This window comes from Hyperolius riggenbachi, chromosome 7, assembly GCF_040937935.1.
Source record: "Hyperolius riggenbachi isolate aHypRig1 chromosome 7, aHypRig1.pri, whole genome shotgun sequence".
Taxonomy (NCBI): Eukaryota; Metazoa; Chordata; class Amphibia; order Anura; family Hyperoliidae; genus Hyperolius; species Hyperolius riggenbachi.
Genome location: NC_090652.1, coordinates 203,565,372 through 203,583,015, shown reverse-complemented (window position 1 = coordinate 203,583,015; position 17,644 = coordinate 203,565,372). Strand labels below are relative to the sequence as shown.

The 17,644-nt window shown below is 46.7% G+C and overlaps 1 protein-coding gene across 2 annotated transcripts in view; it reads left to right on the top strand.

The window, feature by feature from the left end:
* Window positions 1-12,759: 12,759 nt before the first annotated feature.
* LOC137525743 (cytotoxic T-lymphocyte protein 4-like) overlaps window positions 12,760-17,644 on the top strand; it is a 77,367-nt gene continuing 72,482 nt past the window's right edge. For both annotated transcript variants that reach the window (XM_068246930.1, XM_068246929.1), the window contains exon 1: window positions 12,760-12,922. In XM_068246930.1, coding sequence (XP_068103031.1) covers window positions 12,856-12,922 — 67 coding nt within the window. In that variant the 5' untranslated portion in view covers window positions 12,760-12,855. The remainder of the gene's footprint in view (window positions 12,923-17,644) is intronic.

The following is a 17,644-nucleotide window of genomic DNA, read 5'->3' as shown; positions in this document are numbered from 1 at the left end:
TCCTTCATCAGGTGTTAAACAGCATTGAAGCATACAACCAATATATACACAATCACATATAGAATGGGAACCACACCCGCAGTGGACCCACCCACCAATTCATTAACCCCATACTCCCCAGTTGCTAAATAGAATAATTCCAATGGTCATATGGCACTCCTGATCGGCTACCAATAAATGTAATACAAACTGACCGTAAACTGGCACTTCCAACCGAGGACTGCCACAGAACCACCTGTGAATAAAACATAGGTTAAGAATAATGCATGTACCGACATCTAAATTGTTACAGCATTCGCATGTGCATAAAGATGACATTTAGACCCTACAAAAAGCATCTGAACGGCAAACGCTCATTCATCCCTCTTGGGGCTACCACATCAAGCGTGTGGATCCATCGTGCCTCTTTCTGCTTTAATACCTTCTCCAAATCACCCCCTCTAGTGGAGGGAGTCACAGCCTCCAAAACACACCACCTTAGTTGTGCTGCACTATGTCCTTCTGCGTAAAAATGTCTGGCTACAGAGGTATCGTAGTTCCCACGTTTGCCTTCTGCATAATTGCTGATTGCCCTTTTGTGCTCCTGTATGCGGGACCTGACTGCTCTGGTGGTTTCCCCTACGTACATGAGTCCGCATGGACACTTAAGTCCATACACAACCCATGTCGTAGAGCAGTAATGTCTACCCTTGATGACAATATTACGACCTGTATGGGGATGCCCAACCACGTTACCCTTGATAATGGCGTTGCACACATTACAATTCAGGCACGGGTAAGTACCTGGTCTGCCCATTCTCCTTTCCTTACTCAAGGGTGCAGTGTCTGTGTGCCTCACTTTGTCGTAAATGGTTTTACCTCTCCTAATAGAGAATATGGGCTCCTCACTAAACACTGTTCCCAATACGCTGTCATTACTCAAAAGTGGCCAAAACCTGCGTACAGTTCTCTTTATTAGCTCAGTGTTTTTCCCCAGGCTGGTAACAAAAGGTATACCTTTTGATCTATCCCTTATACCAACCCGCTGTAGCAATGAGGACCTCTCGATCTCCCCTACCTCTTTCTTAACTCTTTCAATGCTCTTAGGATTGTAGCCTTTTTGTATAAATTTAGAGGCCAAAGATCGACCTGCTGTACCATAGTCCTCATCCCGGGCACATATTCGTCTGGCCCTGAGGAACTGCCCCCTCGGTATGGCTTTTACCACATGTTTGTGGTGATGACTATCAGGACGCAATAAGTTGTTTCGATCCGTTGGTTTCCGGAACAACTTGGTCACAAAGCGACCATTAGAAATCTTAAGAGACACATCCAAAAAATTAATCGTGTCTCTAGATACCTCCAACGAAAATTTAATAGTGGAATGCATCTGATTAGCGTCATTTACCATTTCAAGGAGCAGCTCCTCAGGGCCCCTCCATAACAACAGTACATCATCCACGAAACGAAAATACTGGAACAAATGTCCCATGCTTTTTGTAGGGTCTAAATGTCATCTTTATGCACATGCGAATGCTGTAACAATTTAGATGTCGGTACATGCATTATTCTTAACCTATGTTTTATTCACAGGTGGTTCTGTGGCAGTCCTCGGTTGGAAGTGCCAGTTTACGGTCAGTTTGTATTACATTTATTGGTAGCCGATCAGGAGTGCCATATGACCATTGGAATTATTCTATTTAGCAACTGGGGAGTATGGGGTTAATAAATTGGTGGGTGGATCCACTGCGGTTGTGGTTCCCATTCTATATGTGATTGTGTATATATTGGTTGTATGCTTCAATGCTGTTTAACACCTGATGAAGGAGGGGTTCCTCCGTAACATGTAGTGTGACTTATTCGCAATACACAGCACTTTGACTGCAAGCCAGTGGTGTGCCGTCTCATTCTTTACGTTTGATGTGATGCAAGCTGTTGAGCAACCCAGCTGAGACAAGGCACCGGCGGAGTGTTTCAGGTAGCTTGTGACCTGATTAGCTGCTGACCAAGCACCTTGGTGAAGTTCTCTTCTGCTGTAATGCTCTGGGCCTGATGCAGCTAGGGCTTATTTTCGGGAGAGGGCTTATATTTCAAGCATGCTTAACCATCTACGCCGCGCGGACGTGAGCTTCACGTCCGCAGCAGCAGCAGCTAAAGCTGCAGGGATGGCGCTAGTCACTTCCCTGCAGTTTGGGGGGTTTGCAGGCGATCGTACGAGCAAATGCCCGCGATCGCGCTGTTATCGGGAGCAGGGGGAGATTGGCTGCAGGGGACAAAAGTGTTCAAAAACAGTGTTTATTCTTACATAGAGCCCCGCTGTCATTTCTGCCGGTTTCTGCCGCCCGATCGTTAAATGTATGAATGGGAACAATGTTCCCATTCATAAACTCCCCGCCGGCACTTTGTACGTAGGTTTCCAGCAAAACCTTACGTCACTTCCCCTAGTTACAATGTAACAATACATTGTATCCTATGTAGCATACAAAGTACGCTAATAGGATTTTTGCTCAGCGGGGACATCTTGTGGCCAAATAGTAAAATACACCTACTGACCTAGGGAAAAAAAAATGTATGTCAAGAGAACATCTTATTATTAAATAATGGGCTAAAAATTAGTGATGGATGTAAAACTGAAAACAATGCACCTTTATTTCCAAATAAAATATTTTCCCCATACATTATACTAGGGATATAATTTTAACGTTGCAATAACCGGGACAAATAGGCAAATAAAATGTGTGAATTTTAATTACGGTAGCATGTATTATTTTAATACCAGAAAACTGAGAAATAATGATTTTTTTCCCATTTTTTTGGGTATTATTCCTGTCAAAATGCATTTAGAATAAAATAATTCTTAACATAATGTACCACCCAAAGAAAGCCTAATTGGTGGCAGTAAAAACAAGGTATAGATCATTTAATTGTGATAAGTAGTGGTAAAGGTATTGGGGAATGAAAGGGAGGAGCGCTGAAAGGGGAAAAACCCATAACGTGAAAAAAAATACCCGGCGGGCTGAAATGGGTAAGATATAAGGCAAATACATATAGGAGGCCTCAAAGAAAGGCATATACCCCAAACGACAAAGGACTAATAGAGAAGTAATTACTAAAATATCAAAAATTGTTATTATTGTGTAATCATAAAATGACATACGCACATAAATGTATAAAAGAGGGTCCCAACGATTCATAGATCACTCCACCATACCACACATACACACCCGCACTCACACCTAGCCACCCAGAGTTGCTGAGGGGGTACCTCTTAAAGATCAATCAGTAACATATAATGTATAGTCACTGCAAGAGCAAATGCCTTACAAAGTAATAGATTATATGCAGGAAGAATCACAGAGTTCCTGGATATCTTGAAAAATCTGTGCAAGCAAGCTGTAGCAGTCAAAGCAGTTCCATCAAACAGGGAGCAACTGATTGTGTATAAAGCAACTATCCAACAAAATAGGCAACACTTAGCAGCAAGAGGATGACTTGAGTCCACGCTGTTCATCAGCAATATCCATCAGTGTGAGTAGAACCGATTGTTATTTGTCAAAAGGAGAACCAGTATGGAGGCAAAGAGGTCCCAGACAGCAGGCTAGGAAGAGAAGTTGCAGCAAGACAAGATGTGAATGCAGCGGTCGGCGGGTGTCAGAGATCGTAGGACGCCAGACCATGCTGTCCTGACATGTTTTGCCGAACTTCCAGCTTTTTCGAAGGGGGTGTGGCAGCTAACATTCAGTCACTAACACACATAGCTGCCCGCCAATCGGTGCACATGGCGCCCGCCCACCACGGCCCAACCCCCCAAGCCCGGGGGAGGGAGAGAGGCAACAGCATCATCCACTATAGGAACTGGGCGGGCGGGCGCAGCAAACACCGACAGGCGTGGCAACAAACCAATAGCACAACTCACTGGGGCAAACAGCCGATCACAAACCCCCGTAGACCCCACCCCCGCAAAGGAGGGGGAAAATGTTTGGAGGGAGGTGTGGGACTAAGAAGCCCAGCCAGCCCAACAGCGGGAGCAAGAGAGTGGGTGAGTCCCCAGAGATATGGAACTAACAGATAAATAGAACAAAAATAATATAAAGTCCATCTAAGGACTAACTAGAAAAAAACCCAACACATAAGTATATAAAGCAAAATGACTGCATAAAATAACAGTCAAATCCACCCAAAGGGAAATTAGGACAAATCTCCAACAACAAAGATGGAGCACTGGGTAGCTATTCAGGGATGCTTCACTGGAGGACACAGCAGCAATATACAGGAAGAGAGAGGGACCTAATATGAGGGAACCCATCGATTGTCAACCAACCAATATTGATCACTATATGGGGAAGAAAAGGGAAGAAATTAGGCGTACCTAGTATTTTCATTGAGTCGCCCAGGTGGATCCGTGGCCTGCAGGTCGAAGATCCACCTGGACTATCTCTGAAGCAGCAGACGATCCCTATTACCCCCCCCCCCCCCCCGGATCGTGTGATGGATGCGATCCAGGCCGATAAAGCGGACACCCATGGGGCTGCCACCATGCCCCAACCTAAAATGCCTGGCTACTGGCATAGGAACAGTTGGGACATTTTTACTTGTGATACTGGTGATGTGTTCCAACATGCGAGATATCTCAAATCGCGTTTAGTCTTCCCGACATAAAAAGCCCCACAGGGGCATGTCAGAAGATACACCCCAGTATCGTTCCACAATTAACAAAATGTGCAAGGTCCCACGACCTGTTATTTGGGAGTATAACCGTTTTCCCCACAGAAATGTATTGGCACATGGAGCAGCCACCACACGTGTACGTCCCCAAAACCTTGCAATGTTGGCGAGCACTATCCACACCATGGAAGTAACTCCAAACCAGTTTATCGTGTAACGATGGTGCCCGACGGTATACAATCTGTGGACGATCTGGAACTAACTTCGCCAATTTGGAGTCGTTAGTCAAAATGTGCCAATGGCAGCTAAAAATGTTTTGAATATGTGTATGTTGTGCACAGAACTGAGTGCAAAACCTTAATATCTCCGATCCCCGTCTCGAAGCACCAATCGATCCAAGGAGTGAATCTCTGGTGCTCATATGGGCACGCTGATAGGCCCGTTTTAGGTGTTTATCGGAGTATCATCAGCCTCCCTCTTAAACTCCTCAAATTTGGAGCAATTGAGTCTCAAAGGAAGATATTGGCCTGTGGGGAGCCCTCTAATTGTGTGACTCGGGTGAAAGCTATAAGCCCGCAACAAAAAATTGGTTGAAGTCTCCTTACGGTATAATTGAGTATATAACCACAAATTGTGGGTAACCACAAATGTTCACTTATAACTGAATGATTGCAAATTTCCTTCTGTTTTAAGAAGGCAATTACACCAAGCTTTGTTTTTTTTAGTAGGAGAGCTTTTTGGTTCCTTTTATCCCCCTATACATTCCTAGTAGTTTGGGTCACCCTGAGCTGCTTGGTTACTCTGTTGTTCTCGTCCAAGCCCTATTTCATACAGCCTTATCAATCCCTGCCATGTACTGATGAGGACCAAAAGTCCAAAACAGGCTGTCTACATGTGGGTTTGATATGGCTGTGTAAAACTTAAAGTTATAGGCTTGCTATAAACCAGCGGTTCTGGATGCTTGCTTGGCTTCACAAGGGCGAAAAGGGATAATTTGATTATTCAGTAGGGCATTGTGGGTAACCACAAATGTTCACTTATAACTGAATTATTGCAAATTTCCTTCTGTTTTAAGAAGGCAATTACACCAAGCTTTGCTTTTTTAGTAGGAGGGCTTTTTGGTTCCTTTTATCCCTCTATACATTCCTAGTAGTTTGGGTCACCCTGAGCTGCTTGGTTACTCTGTTATCAGAGTTAGTGTGCCTTATTAGAGTAGCATAGTGAGCGCCAAGAACTTATGCCTGCTAATTGGCAATGACGAGAGGCTTCACAGGCAGCCTATTGGGCTAATCAAAATGCGGGGATAATACTTTAAAGTGATTGGACCCGCTGGGGCTCAGGGCAGGATGAGTGGAGCTCCTGTCATTGCCAATTAGCAGGCATAAGTTCGTAGTGCTCGCTATGCTACTCTGATAAGGCATGCTATCTCTGATAAGACATGTGAACTTTGATAAGGCACGCTACGCGTGCAGTAGGGGACCAAAAGGAGATAGCGAGCGTTACAGGAGGTAATGCTTGCTATTTGTTATAGTGAATTAACCCCAAGGTGTCACATCATCACTGACAGTAACGATAAGGGCAGTGATAAAGGCAGTTACCAGACAAAAATAAGGTTGTAACTATGCAATGTGGAACCAATGAATCAATTAAATGTCACCTCAGCAGGTTCCAGGATAAATTTGTAACCTCCAGATCGCAGGAAAAAGCCAGGCAGTAACCGGTTCCACTATGAGGCAAACAAAACCAGACACCGTGCCCGTTCACTTCACTTTAGTATGGAAATATTTCTGTGAGTCAATGCAATCTGCATCCTGTGCCAGCACCTAATTAGACAAGGGGGACCAGAACCAATGTAGGAACAACTTCAACAGAGTCCCATCACCTGGAGTCCCATCTCAAAGCCCTGTGTGGCATAAAGCCCTCAAAGGAATGCTGTAATGGAAAAAAAAAGCGAGTTTAACTTGCCTGGGGCTTCTACTAGCCCTGCACAGACGTCCTGTGCCTGTGCCGGGACAAAACAATACCCCAGTCCCACGCTGCAGCTCGCTTCTGGTATTTGTGACTTCAATGTCGCAAGCCACTGCACCTACGTGGCCCTAGCCATGCGCGACTTCGCTCCCACTGACGTTGCTGGGAGCTTCCGGTGCTCATACTGGGGGGGATCATTTTGTACTGGCACGGCCACAGGATATCGGGGGGGGGGGGTGGAAGCCCCAGGTAAGTTAAACTCAGTATTTATTTCGATTACAGTATTCTTTTAAGGAAAGAAGCAAGCCAGTCTTCCTTGTGTTATACCTTCTGCCTCCTCCTCCCCTCCTCTCCCTTGTTCTCAGCTGCCCTTCACTCCACCTTCCAGCCTGCCTGCTTCATGGTCATTGTTCCATCCTTGTAATGTTGGAGCAAAAAGAAAAAAATATGTTGCCAAGTAACACCCTTGCCCAACGTCTGACTGCTGGCTTCTCATAACTGCTAGCCTGCCAGCTTTTACCATACCAGCTAGTTGATTCTGAGGCCTTTAAAAGATTTGTAGGCATTGCAGTACCACAGTGGAAGTTACCAGTAAGAAAATATTTTCTCAAACGGGCATCTCAGACTTGTACAAGCATGCAGGCCACCAATCTCTGGCACACAGTGTTGGGGCAAAGGTCCATCTTACCACAGACACTTGGTTTTCAAAACATGGGAAGGAAAAGTACATAGCTTTCACTGCCCACTAGGTAAACATAGTGGTGACTGTGGGGAAAGAAGGACTGTGTGGCTGTTGAGTGAAGTCAGTGCCACTGCCACGGCTTGCATGCAAGCCAGCCTCTTCTTCTCCTACTCCTCGTCCTTCCTCTGCAGTCTCTTCCTTGGCTGAGTTGCCCTCTTCTGCTGCACCCTCCTCTTCTGCTGTGCCCACCATAGCTCCCCAGTTTCTAATCCACCATGCAGGTACAACAATTTAATGCTGTATTGCTGATGTTGTGCCTGGAAACAAAAACCCACACCGGACCTGTACTGCTGTTTACTCTGCAGGCACAGGTTAATGACTGGCTAATCCTACACAACCTCACTGTTGGAGGAGTGGTCTTCGACAACGATACCAAACTGGTGGCTGCACTGAAATTGGGCAACATGACTCATTTGCCTTACATGGCACATGTGCTAAACCTGATTGTGCAGTGTTTCATGGACCCTAGCCATTTCCTAAGATCTTACACAGCCATGGCTCCCCTTGCTGAGAATCAGTGGCAATACAAAATGCCCATGGGACACCTTATTTGCTACTGTAGGACTGGCCAGGGGGGAAGGGGGGAGATTTCCCCCCAGGCTGCCTCTCTTTTAATGATTTAGGGCTGGCCGATCCACCAACTGCTTCGATAATTATCCAATTGGATGAAAATCTGTGCCGCCACAAGCATGCCCAATCAACAATTTGACTTATTTCCGGTGGAAAGTAGTTGAATGTATCAATCTGAGATGCTGGGAAATCTTGGGCCGATGTATTCGTTAAGTGCGATAAAAACAAACTATGTACGCAATGGAAACCCCCGTGTTTTCCCTAAAAATCTATTATGTACCCCACGGTGCCTGTGCATTTATACTTTACCTGTCATGCTGTCCCTCGAGTATCCTTGCCAGGGCCGGCCCGCTCATGAGGCGGGGTGAAACATTTGCCTCAGGCGGCAAACTTCTAAGGGCGGCACCCGCCCGGGGGGGGGGGGGGGGGGCGGCTGCCGAGCCAGAGGGGTAGCGGGTAGGTCGGGGGTATTGGGCCTAGCGGTGGTGAGGGGGGTCGCCCCCCTCCCTCGCCTGGGTCCCTCAATCTGCGCTCCCCTCCAGCCTGTAATTAGGAAGCCACTGCCAGTTCGTAAGAGGCACGGGCGGGAAGGACTCACCTTTTCCGCGTTCCAGCGAGCCCTCCACTGACGTCACTTCCTGCATCGCCGCCCACTGTATTGTAAGTGGACGGCGATGCAGGAAGTGACGTCAGTGGAGCGCACGACCTGCCCGCTACCCCTCCGGCTCGGCGGCCGCCCCCACCCGCTCCCACGGATGGGGGGGGGGGGGCGGCGGCAGCAGCAGCTCTCTCCTAAATTTGCCTCAGGCGGCAAAAAGTCTAGGGCCGGCCCTGATCATTGCTGTATTTCTGCATTGGCATGACCATGTGACTACTGGTATATTACACGTGGGGCGCATGTGACATCATTTGGGCTGGGGCTGCCGTGAAACCGGGTCTCTAGTTTGTGTTTTCCCTCCAGGCCAAAAGGTCCCAGTCCTCACTTCCACCAGATGGAATTCAACTTTGCTTATGTTGGATCGGCTGTACTAGCAACAACGTGCAGTTAATGAGTACCTCTGTGCACTGGCTAGTAGTATGGTATCTGGGTGGGAGGGTTATTTTTACCCAAGGCAATGGGTACTCATATGCAACACCTGCAGACTGATTCCTCCTTTTGAGGAGACCACTAACCTGGTCAGTGGCAGGGAAGGCAGCATCAGTGACATCATGCCATATATATTTTTTCTGGAGCATGTCGTGCCATGTGTCCTTAAATAGGCCATGGATGAGTGGGAGTGTGAAGAGGAGGAAGACTTCACTCTGACACAAACTGAAGTGGGGGCTATGTCATCATCTGCTGTACCTGTGCACAGGAAGCAGTCTGAAGAGGAGGAGCACATGGATGTGGTGAGGAAGAGCAAGAGCCTTCTCACCTTTCAGAGGATCCTGGTCTTGTCTGTTGCTAGGGGAACAAAGCATGGTGGACGATGTTGCCCTGAATGAGGAACAGGAGCTTGAGCCCCCTGCCTCAAACTTCATCATAATGGGGCAGTTCATGCTGATGTGTCTGAGGAAGGACCCCCTTATCAAAAGAATGAAGGACATAGACCTGTACTGGGTGGCAACTTTATTAAGTACTCAGTATAAACAGAAAATGGTGGGGATGTTACCACAATCACAGAGGGTGGCCAAAATGGAGCACTACCATACCAAGCTGAAACAGATGCTGTATTTAACTGTTCAGGGTGAAGGCAGAGGAAGAGCCATTAACAGACAAAGCGGTGCTAACAGTAACACTCCCCTGCCTTGAAGAACAGGGGGATTTGCTGCTGATGGTGATGTGCCAATGATGTCTGATATAAGGGAATTCCTTTGTGCAATGTCTCAACAGGTTGCTTCTGGATCCACCCTCACGGAACGTCTTGACCAACAGGTATCTGCCTACCTTAGGTTAACGTTCACTGTGAACACTCTGAGGAGGGAGGAAGCTCTGAACTTTTTAGAGTGTGGGCTTGTGACCTGTGGCCAGAGCTGTCTCAAATTGCCATGGAGCTTTTGGCTTGCCCTGTGTCGAGTGTCATCTCTAAACATATATTCAGAGCTGCTGGAGGGATCATGACAGACAAGAGAAGTTGACTAGCACAAGCAGTGTTGTTTACTTGAAACTTCTTAAAATGAATGAGGTGTGGACATGAGAGGGTCACAGCACAGACATGTTGTGCCATTATTGAATGGGAGCATAATGCCCACCCTGATCACCTGAACACCTGTCCTGCACCATCAACACCAACACCCAGTATACCATTTTGAAAATTATTATTGGAAATTAGTATTATTAATAATAACCTGGCTTATGCTAGTTCTTCCTGGACGCTCATACAGAGGCTGAAAGTAAAATATTTATTTGGCAGGTAATTGTCCAATTTCTCAGGCCTCACTTCGCGTGGTTGCTTTTTCAGATATTTAGGCAGGTAACTGTTTAATTTTTCTGGCCTCACCTACTGTGGCTGCTTTTTCAAATGTTTAGGCAGTTAACTGCACAATTTTTCTGGCCTCATCTAGTGTGGTTGCTTTTTCAAATGTTTAGGTAGGTAACTTGTCAGTTTTTCTGGCCTCACCTAGGGTGGCTGCTTTTTCAAATGTTTAGACAGGTAATTGCTCACTTTTCAGGCATTTCGCACAGTCATGCAAATCCTCATGCGAATCCATTCACAAAAATCCTGCAGCAATCAATGCTGTCCCTACAGCTAAGTTAAAAGTCTCTTGCGTAGTCACATACACCACATAGTCCAGTGTCATATGTGTCCTAACTCTGGCCCTGTAACATGCATAGCACAAACATGCACGCATTCAGCTCATCAAAACCTAGTTAAGGAATAGGAGCACATATCCTTAACTTCCTCCCTGGGACAGATAGTGCATCTAACTAATCCTGAAAGGGAGCTGCTGGTAGATTTAGTGTTTTTTTAAATTGTATTTGATCCTTTGTGGCTAAGATTTTATCTAGTGCTCTCCCTTTTCCCCTGTTAGTGATCTTAACACACAGCTTGCTAATGTGTTCGCATGGTACATATGGTACTAGCAGCTCCCTTGCAGGATTAGAGGGATGCACTATCTGTCCCAGGGAGGACGTTAAGGATATGTGCTCTTATACCTTAGATAGGTTTTGATGCGCTGAATGCGTGTATGTTTGTGCTATGCATGTTACAGGGCCAGAGTTAGGACACATACGCCACTGGGCTACCTCTACGCGGTGTATGTGACTACGCAAGAGACTTTATTCTTTTAACGAAGATCCCAGCTTTTAACTTAGCTATAGGGACAGCATTGATTTCTGCATGATTTTTGTGATTTAAATGTCTTAGCTCAAGGTGAGGAGCTTGGATTTTGTGTTTTTTAAATAGCATTTCATACAGTGGCTGCACACACTGTAGCTATTTTTAGGGAAGTAACCATGGTTGCCATTCTAAAAAGATTCATTTGCAAAATCTAGAAATGATATGTGATTTTTGGCATTGCCACTTAAAAATCTGTGTAAAAACAATATTTTTTAAAGAAATTATGGTTGCAGAGATGTATTGAAGGTTTTAAAAGTTTGACCTGCCATTAAAGTGAACCTGAGGTGAGAGTTTTGAAGGCTGCCATATGTATTTCCTTTCAAGCAGTACCAGTTTCCTGGCTGTCCTGCTGTTCCTCTGCCTCTAATACTTTCAGCCACAGACCCTGACAGAGCTGTGACAAGGTCCTTCAGCACCCAAGGCTGAGACACCAAAGTGTGCCCCTCCATCCCTCCCACCCCAGCCGTCACACACTGATTGCTATTAGAGGCGCCCCAGGGCCCCCAACCTTCATCTCTACTTAAATGGCTTGCAGTCACTGCCATGTATCCCCTTTTCTTATTTCTTTCTGCTTCAAACACAATTGGGAATGACAGCTGAATGAATTGTGCACCCCCTCCTACACTGCGCCCTGAGACTGGAGCCTCTTCAGCCTCTTCAGCCTCTGCCTCGGCCCGGCCCTGGACCATGAACAAGCATATGCAGATCAGGTGTTTCTGATAATATATTTTTCAATAGTCTTCTCAAAGCATTGCAATTGTAAGTCTAAAGATAATATTTAATAGCACTGAGCTAGAAATGGTTTGTATAGTAAGACCAAATACTCTCTGATTTTTTAAATTAAAGAAGAGGAACGTTTGATGTTAAAGATCAGACAAGAACATAGTTCTTTAGCCTCATGTACAGACTACAGCCAACCATACACTGGGCCTGATGCACATAACGTTACTGTACGCAGAGCACACATAAAGCTTTGTGGGCTTTAGGATAAGTGTGTAATTCACGTTATACCAATAGTGTACATACAAGATATATATTGCAGCAGGTATAACATTCATTATTGGCTAAATGGGTCATGTTATACCAGCAAGCTATATGTTGTGTTTATAAGGCAAGTTATGCTATTTGTGTAATGTATGCTCATCTTCATGTGCACGATCCTAAATTGTAATGTTTATGCATCAAGCCCCATGTGTTCACAAATAAACAATAAAAAACTGAAGCAATAATAAACAAATTACATTCAAAATCAAAGACCAAAATAAATGTAATAACTATTGTGCATCTGATGATAAGGGTATGTTAAGTTTTTAAGTAATATCCAAACAACTTATCTCTAAACAGAGGAATTTTCTGTTCCATTGCATTGATATACAATATGTCAGTATGTGGAAATTTTGTTATCGCAAAAGGTGGCTTCAGAACCTGTGCATCATAGTTAACTAAACCACATTAAGGCAGATACAAAGAGAGTTGAATAATGCTTACTTAACTCTTCCGTTCAAAACATCAGACCAAGCAAGACACTTCCCTCACTGCAGTGTGTGAGAATAGTTTCGGAGGCACCTGCTTCTATTAGCGTTAACAAGTTAAAATCATATAATCCTTAGCATGAGAAAAGTCGCCATTCTTTTGAGTCTATTTCATGTTGAGTCCATTCTGTTTCTACAGGCCTTTGGTGAGTATTTTGTTTATTATTAGTTAATTGTGTATTTATAAGACTGGAGTAAATATCGAGAGCGATGGCAATGTGTACGCTGATTTCAGTGCTTAATAACATGGAGTAGAGGTCAATAAAGTGGTGAATTAAATTCATCATTAAATCTTCCTGTTTTAATTTAGTTGCCTAAACAATCTAATGTGTAACTTCACATTTTTTGTTTCGATATTGCTTTATTCCATAAGTAGAAGCCGAGAAGTCTAAAGCACAGGCACTGTGCATATAGTACTTGTGTTGTTTAACCACGTGCATAATTTGCTATTCTTTTGTTTGTATCCCAGGTAAGTAGAATCTTGGTGGTTGAGGCTTCACACTTGAAAACTATTAGTAACATTGCCTTTTTGAAAATTATTTTATAAAGAAATATCAACTCCCCAAAATTAGATTTTGCTAAAAAAAAAGCTACAATGTGTGAGTGAACTGAAAATCCCCTGTTATGTTTTGAAATGATATCGTCGCGCACCTGATCGAGCAAGTCAGCTCAACATCTTGCAGCATGCGTGAGCGACAATGCGACCAATTTTCGTCCCCAAATTGGTCACATTGTCTGTGAGGCATGCACCGATTTTCATCCAATTAGATTATAATAATCGAACTGGATGGTCGATCGGCCGCCAAGTCGCCTGATGTATGGCCACCTTTAAAGTACTAGAGGCAGAGGATTACCAGGAATGCCAGGCAATTTGCATTTTTAAAAGGGGAATAAATATGGCGGCCTCATTATACCTCTCACTTCAGGTGTGCTTTAAGTTTCATGTTGTCACCATGCTTATGTGGGTTTCATATATATGCTTCAGTTTCTCTCCAAGAACTAAAAACGAGGAAAAAGCAAACAACATTCATCTTTTCATTGAGCTACACGTGGCTACACTTTGCCAAGGAATTTTTGATTTGCTGTATGTATAAAGGAGTCAGCTGTTCCCACTTAGATCTTCTTGTGTCGGGCCTTTCCAGCGCTGCGAGCACCTCATTCAATTTAACCTGCCAACACTGCACCACAAAGACAATTAGAGGTAAATGGCATAACCAGTGATTGGCACTTAGATTATACACTTGGCTGTTTGATTTTATCTTCAGCTTATTGATGCAGAGCTCTAGTTTTTGCTTGCATCGTTGAAACACTGAATATGTTTGGGGGTGGGGGTTAAGGTCAGTGGGGGTGCTTTTAATATTCTAGCTTGTGAAGATAGGGTTAGGTACTGCAGAGGTTATGTTTGGATTTTGGGAGAGCAACAATATGTGAAATTAGTAATGCATAAACTAGGTTTGGGAAGATAGTATTTAGCAATGAGGGAGTAATTATTTTTAATTTGTATAGCACTAAGATCTTCCATGGCACTGTACATAGTGCAAGAATAAATACTGGATAGCATAGATAAATGAGAAGTTAAAAACTCTGTATTTTCAGGACATCCCGCAATGCAAGTGCAAATACATACATAGTTGATGTGTGGTTTGAGACTGTGAGGCCTGTCAGATCCACCACCTTAATTCAGTTCCTATGTCCCAATCTCCTCCACAGTCTTCACCTTATGTGGCGGCGTGGCGCATCCCCGGTCAGCTGAGGGATAATTAGTGCGTCGTTCCAACACCTGGTTCCACCCAGGCCTTAAAGAGACTCTGTATTAAAAAAACATCCCCTGGGGCAAGCACGTGCAGAGGGGGGTGCTCGGGGTGCTCCAGCACCCCCCTTTGTGGGGCCCACTGCTCTGGGCCCTTCTTTCTTATTGAGTTTCTAACGGCATGTATTTGGACGGGCTGTCTGTTATTTCGGGCCACTTATACTTGTGCCTCATTTGTTTGCACGAGCTGATACAAAATGTATACATTTGAGCTGCTAAGGCACCTATGCCAGCCCCTTTTCTCCAGCCTGAGCCTGAAACAAACTGTGGCTCTATGATTGGTGCTGGCACGGAAGCTCCGCCCTCCCTCTCTGCTTGTTTGCACTCTGATTTGTTGCACCTCCAGCTCTCCCTGGAACCGTATAGCTACTCCCCCCCCCCCGCCCTAATGTGTGGCGGCGGACCGGTACCCTGCTCTTGGGGTGGTTGGAGGAAGAGGCACAGTCAGTGCAGCAGGTATAATCGAGCACACAGCAGACTTGTCTGACCCTCATCAGTGTCATTAGGACCTTCTGAACTACGTATGCTGTGTCCCGATCCCCCTCCTCAGGGGAGGACTGGGACCTTTTGGCCTGGGGGGACAACACAAACTAGAGGCCCGTTTCACGGCATCCCCAGCCCAAAGCCATATCTTTCTTGTGTGCAAATCTTCAAATTGTGATGACTAACAGCCCCAGACACACACACACACACACACACACACACACACACACACACACACACACACTGATGCCTAACCCCATTTCTCCGCACAATCTACCTGTCTGTGTCTGATGCCTAACCTTAAAGGAGTTAGCTTTTTTTCTTTTATGAAAATAAGTGCTACTTACCCAGGGCTCGTCCATGCCCCAAGCTCCTAGCATGTCCCTCCCCGCAGCTCTGCAGTCAGCTGTTCGCTGCCGCTGCCTCCCAGCCCCCGGCGATGACGTCAGGCCGACTGCGCCTGTGCGAGCGGCGCTGTCAATCACCGCCACATGGACCAGAGCGTACTGTGCAGATGCAGAACTACTGCGCCTGCGCAGTACACTCCGGTCCACGTGGCGGTGATTGACAGTGCTGCTCGCACAGGCGCAGTACAGGCCGACATCCAGGTCGGACTGGTGCCATCGCCGGGGACTGGGAGGCAACGGCAGCGAATGGCTGACTGCAGAGCTGCGGCGAGGGACATGCTGGGAGCGTGGGGCTGGACGAGTAAGTAGCACTTATTTCATTAAAAATGCCTGATAACTCCTTTAACCCCCCCCCCCCCCCCCACACACACACACACACACACACACACACACACACACCTACCTACCTGGTGATGCCTAACCCCACTCCTGCCCACCCACCATACAAACTACTTGTCTGACACCTACCCCCCCCCCCTCCAACTACCTGTTTGACAGTGCCTAACTGCCTGCCTCCCCCCTCCCCTGCCGCCAATCACACCACAAGAAGAAAAAACGTTCCCCCTTAGGCCAGGGTCAGAATGGGGATGATTATCACACACAAAAAAAAACTCAGAGGGCACTGGCCTGGGCAGAGAATTGAATTTGACAGCAGTAGCAGGCAGGCAGCAAAGTGTGAGTAAGTCAGTGACAAGAAGGGAGAAGAAGTACAGAAATAAAATTTATAAAAACCACCTTCTCCTCTGGCGACCTGGACCCGACCTCTATCCTCCTGTCTCCTCAGTCCTACACCTCCTCCTCCACAGCAAGCAGCTATAGGTGGCATCTCAGACTCCCAGCCCCCCGAGTGTCCGACTCCTCCAGCCAGGACAGCCAGCCACTCGTAGCCGCAGCTCCAGGCCCCCAGCCCCCCAGCACAGAAAGCTGAAGAGTGAGACAGCTCACTCCGATGACACCGCAGGCACAGCAGCACAGGGGAGGACTGTGTCCGACTCCTCCAGCCAGCCACACGTAGCAGCAGCTCCAGGCCCCCAGCCCCCCCAGCACAGAAAGCTGAAGAGTGAGACAGCTCACTCAGATGACACCGCAGGCACAGCAGCACGTTGCGGGCGGCAATGGCTCCAGGCGGGCGGCGGAGTCAAGCAGGGTCAACCCACCGGGCCGGAGAGGACTTAAGCTATTTGTGTCCTTGTGCCGCTCACATACACCGCAGGCGCAGCCACGCACAAGGGCACACCACGGCTGGCCGCCTCAGCCCCTTCTCTGATTGGATACTTCAACTTGCCGGGAAATATCGCGCGAGGTTGCGATCCCCACTGCGAACCTGTCACCTGTGGTATGTCAGCGGCTGGCCCTAATTACTTAAGATTCGGGCGGCCCGGGGGGCAGTTGCCCCCCGTCCCCCTGGGCCAGTCCTCCCCTGCCCCTCCTCTCTCTCCTCACTAGAGGCTGCCAGCGTGTTCTACAAGGAGACTATTGCTTTTGAAGAAAACTGACAACTTACTGAATTGCAGAGGGTGGGGGTTCCTGGCTGCGGGAGACACTGCTAGCACAGATCACACAGGCAGAAATCATGCAGAGAAGAGAGCCTGCTTAGATGTCCCTCTGACTAGCCTTGACCTGGGGTCACTCAGTCATCTCTCCTTTGGCCATTTGTCTTACCACAGCATTCTTAACCCTTAAAGAGACACTGAAGCGAGAATAAATCTCGCTTCAGTGCTTATATTCAGCAGGGCTGCTAAAACACCGCTATCCCACGGCTAAACGGAGGTCCGTTCACCCCCAACCCCCCCCCCCCCCCCCGCAAAATCAACGACCAAATTGGTCGTAGATTTTGCTGCTGCTGAAGGCAATGCTAACGGCTGCAGCCCTACCTCACAGTGCGTCTATCAGCAGCGCATCGCCGCCTCTCCCCCGCCCCTCTCAGTGAAGGAATACTGAGAGGGGCGGGGGAGAAGCGGAGATATGCACTGACAGACGCGCGTGGGGCAGGCCAATGCGGAAGCGCTCCCCCTCTGCACGGAGGGGACTTTGAAGGTAAGGGACTCCCGTTTAGCCGCGCGATAGCGGCGTTTTAGCAGGGGCACACATGCCCCTGCTAACTATGAGCTCTGAAGCGAGATTCATTCTCGCTTCAGAGTCTCTTTAAGAGGCAAATACGAATTATG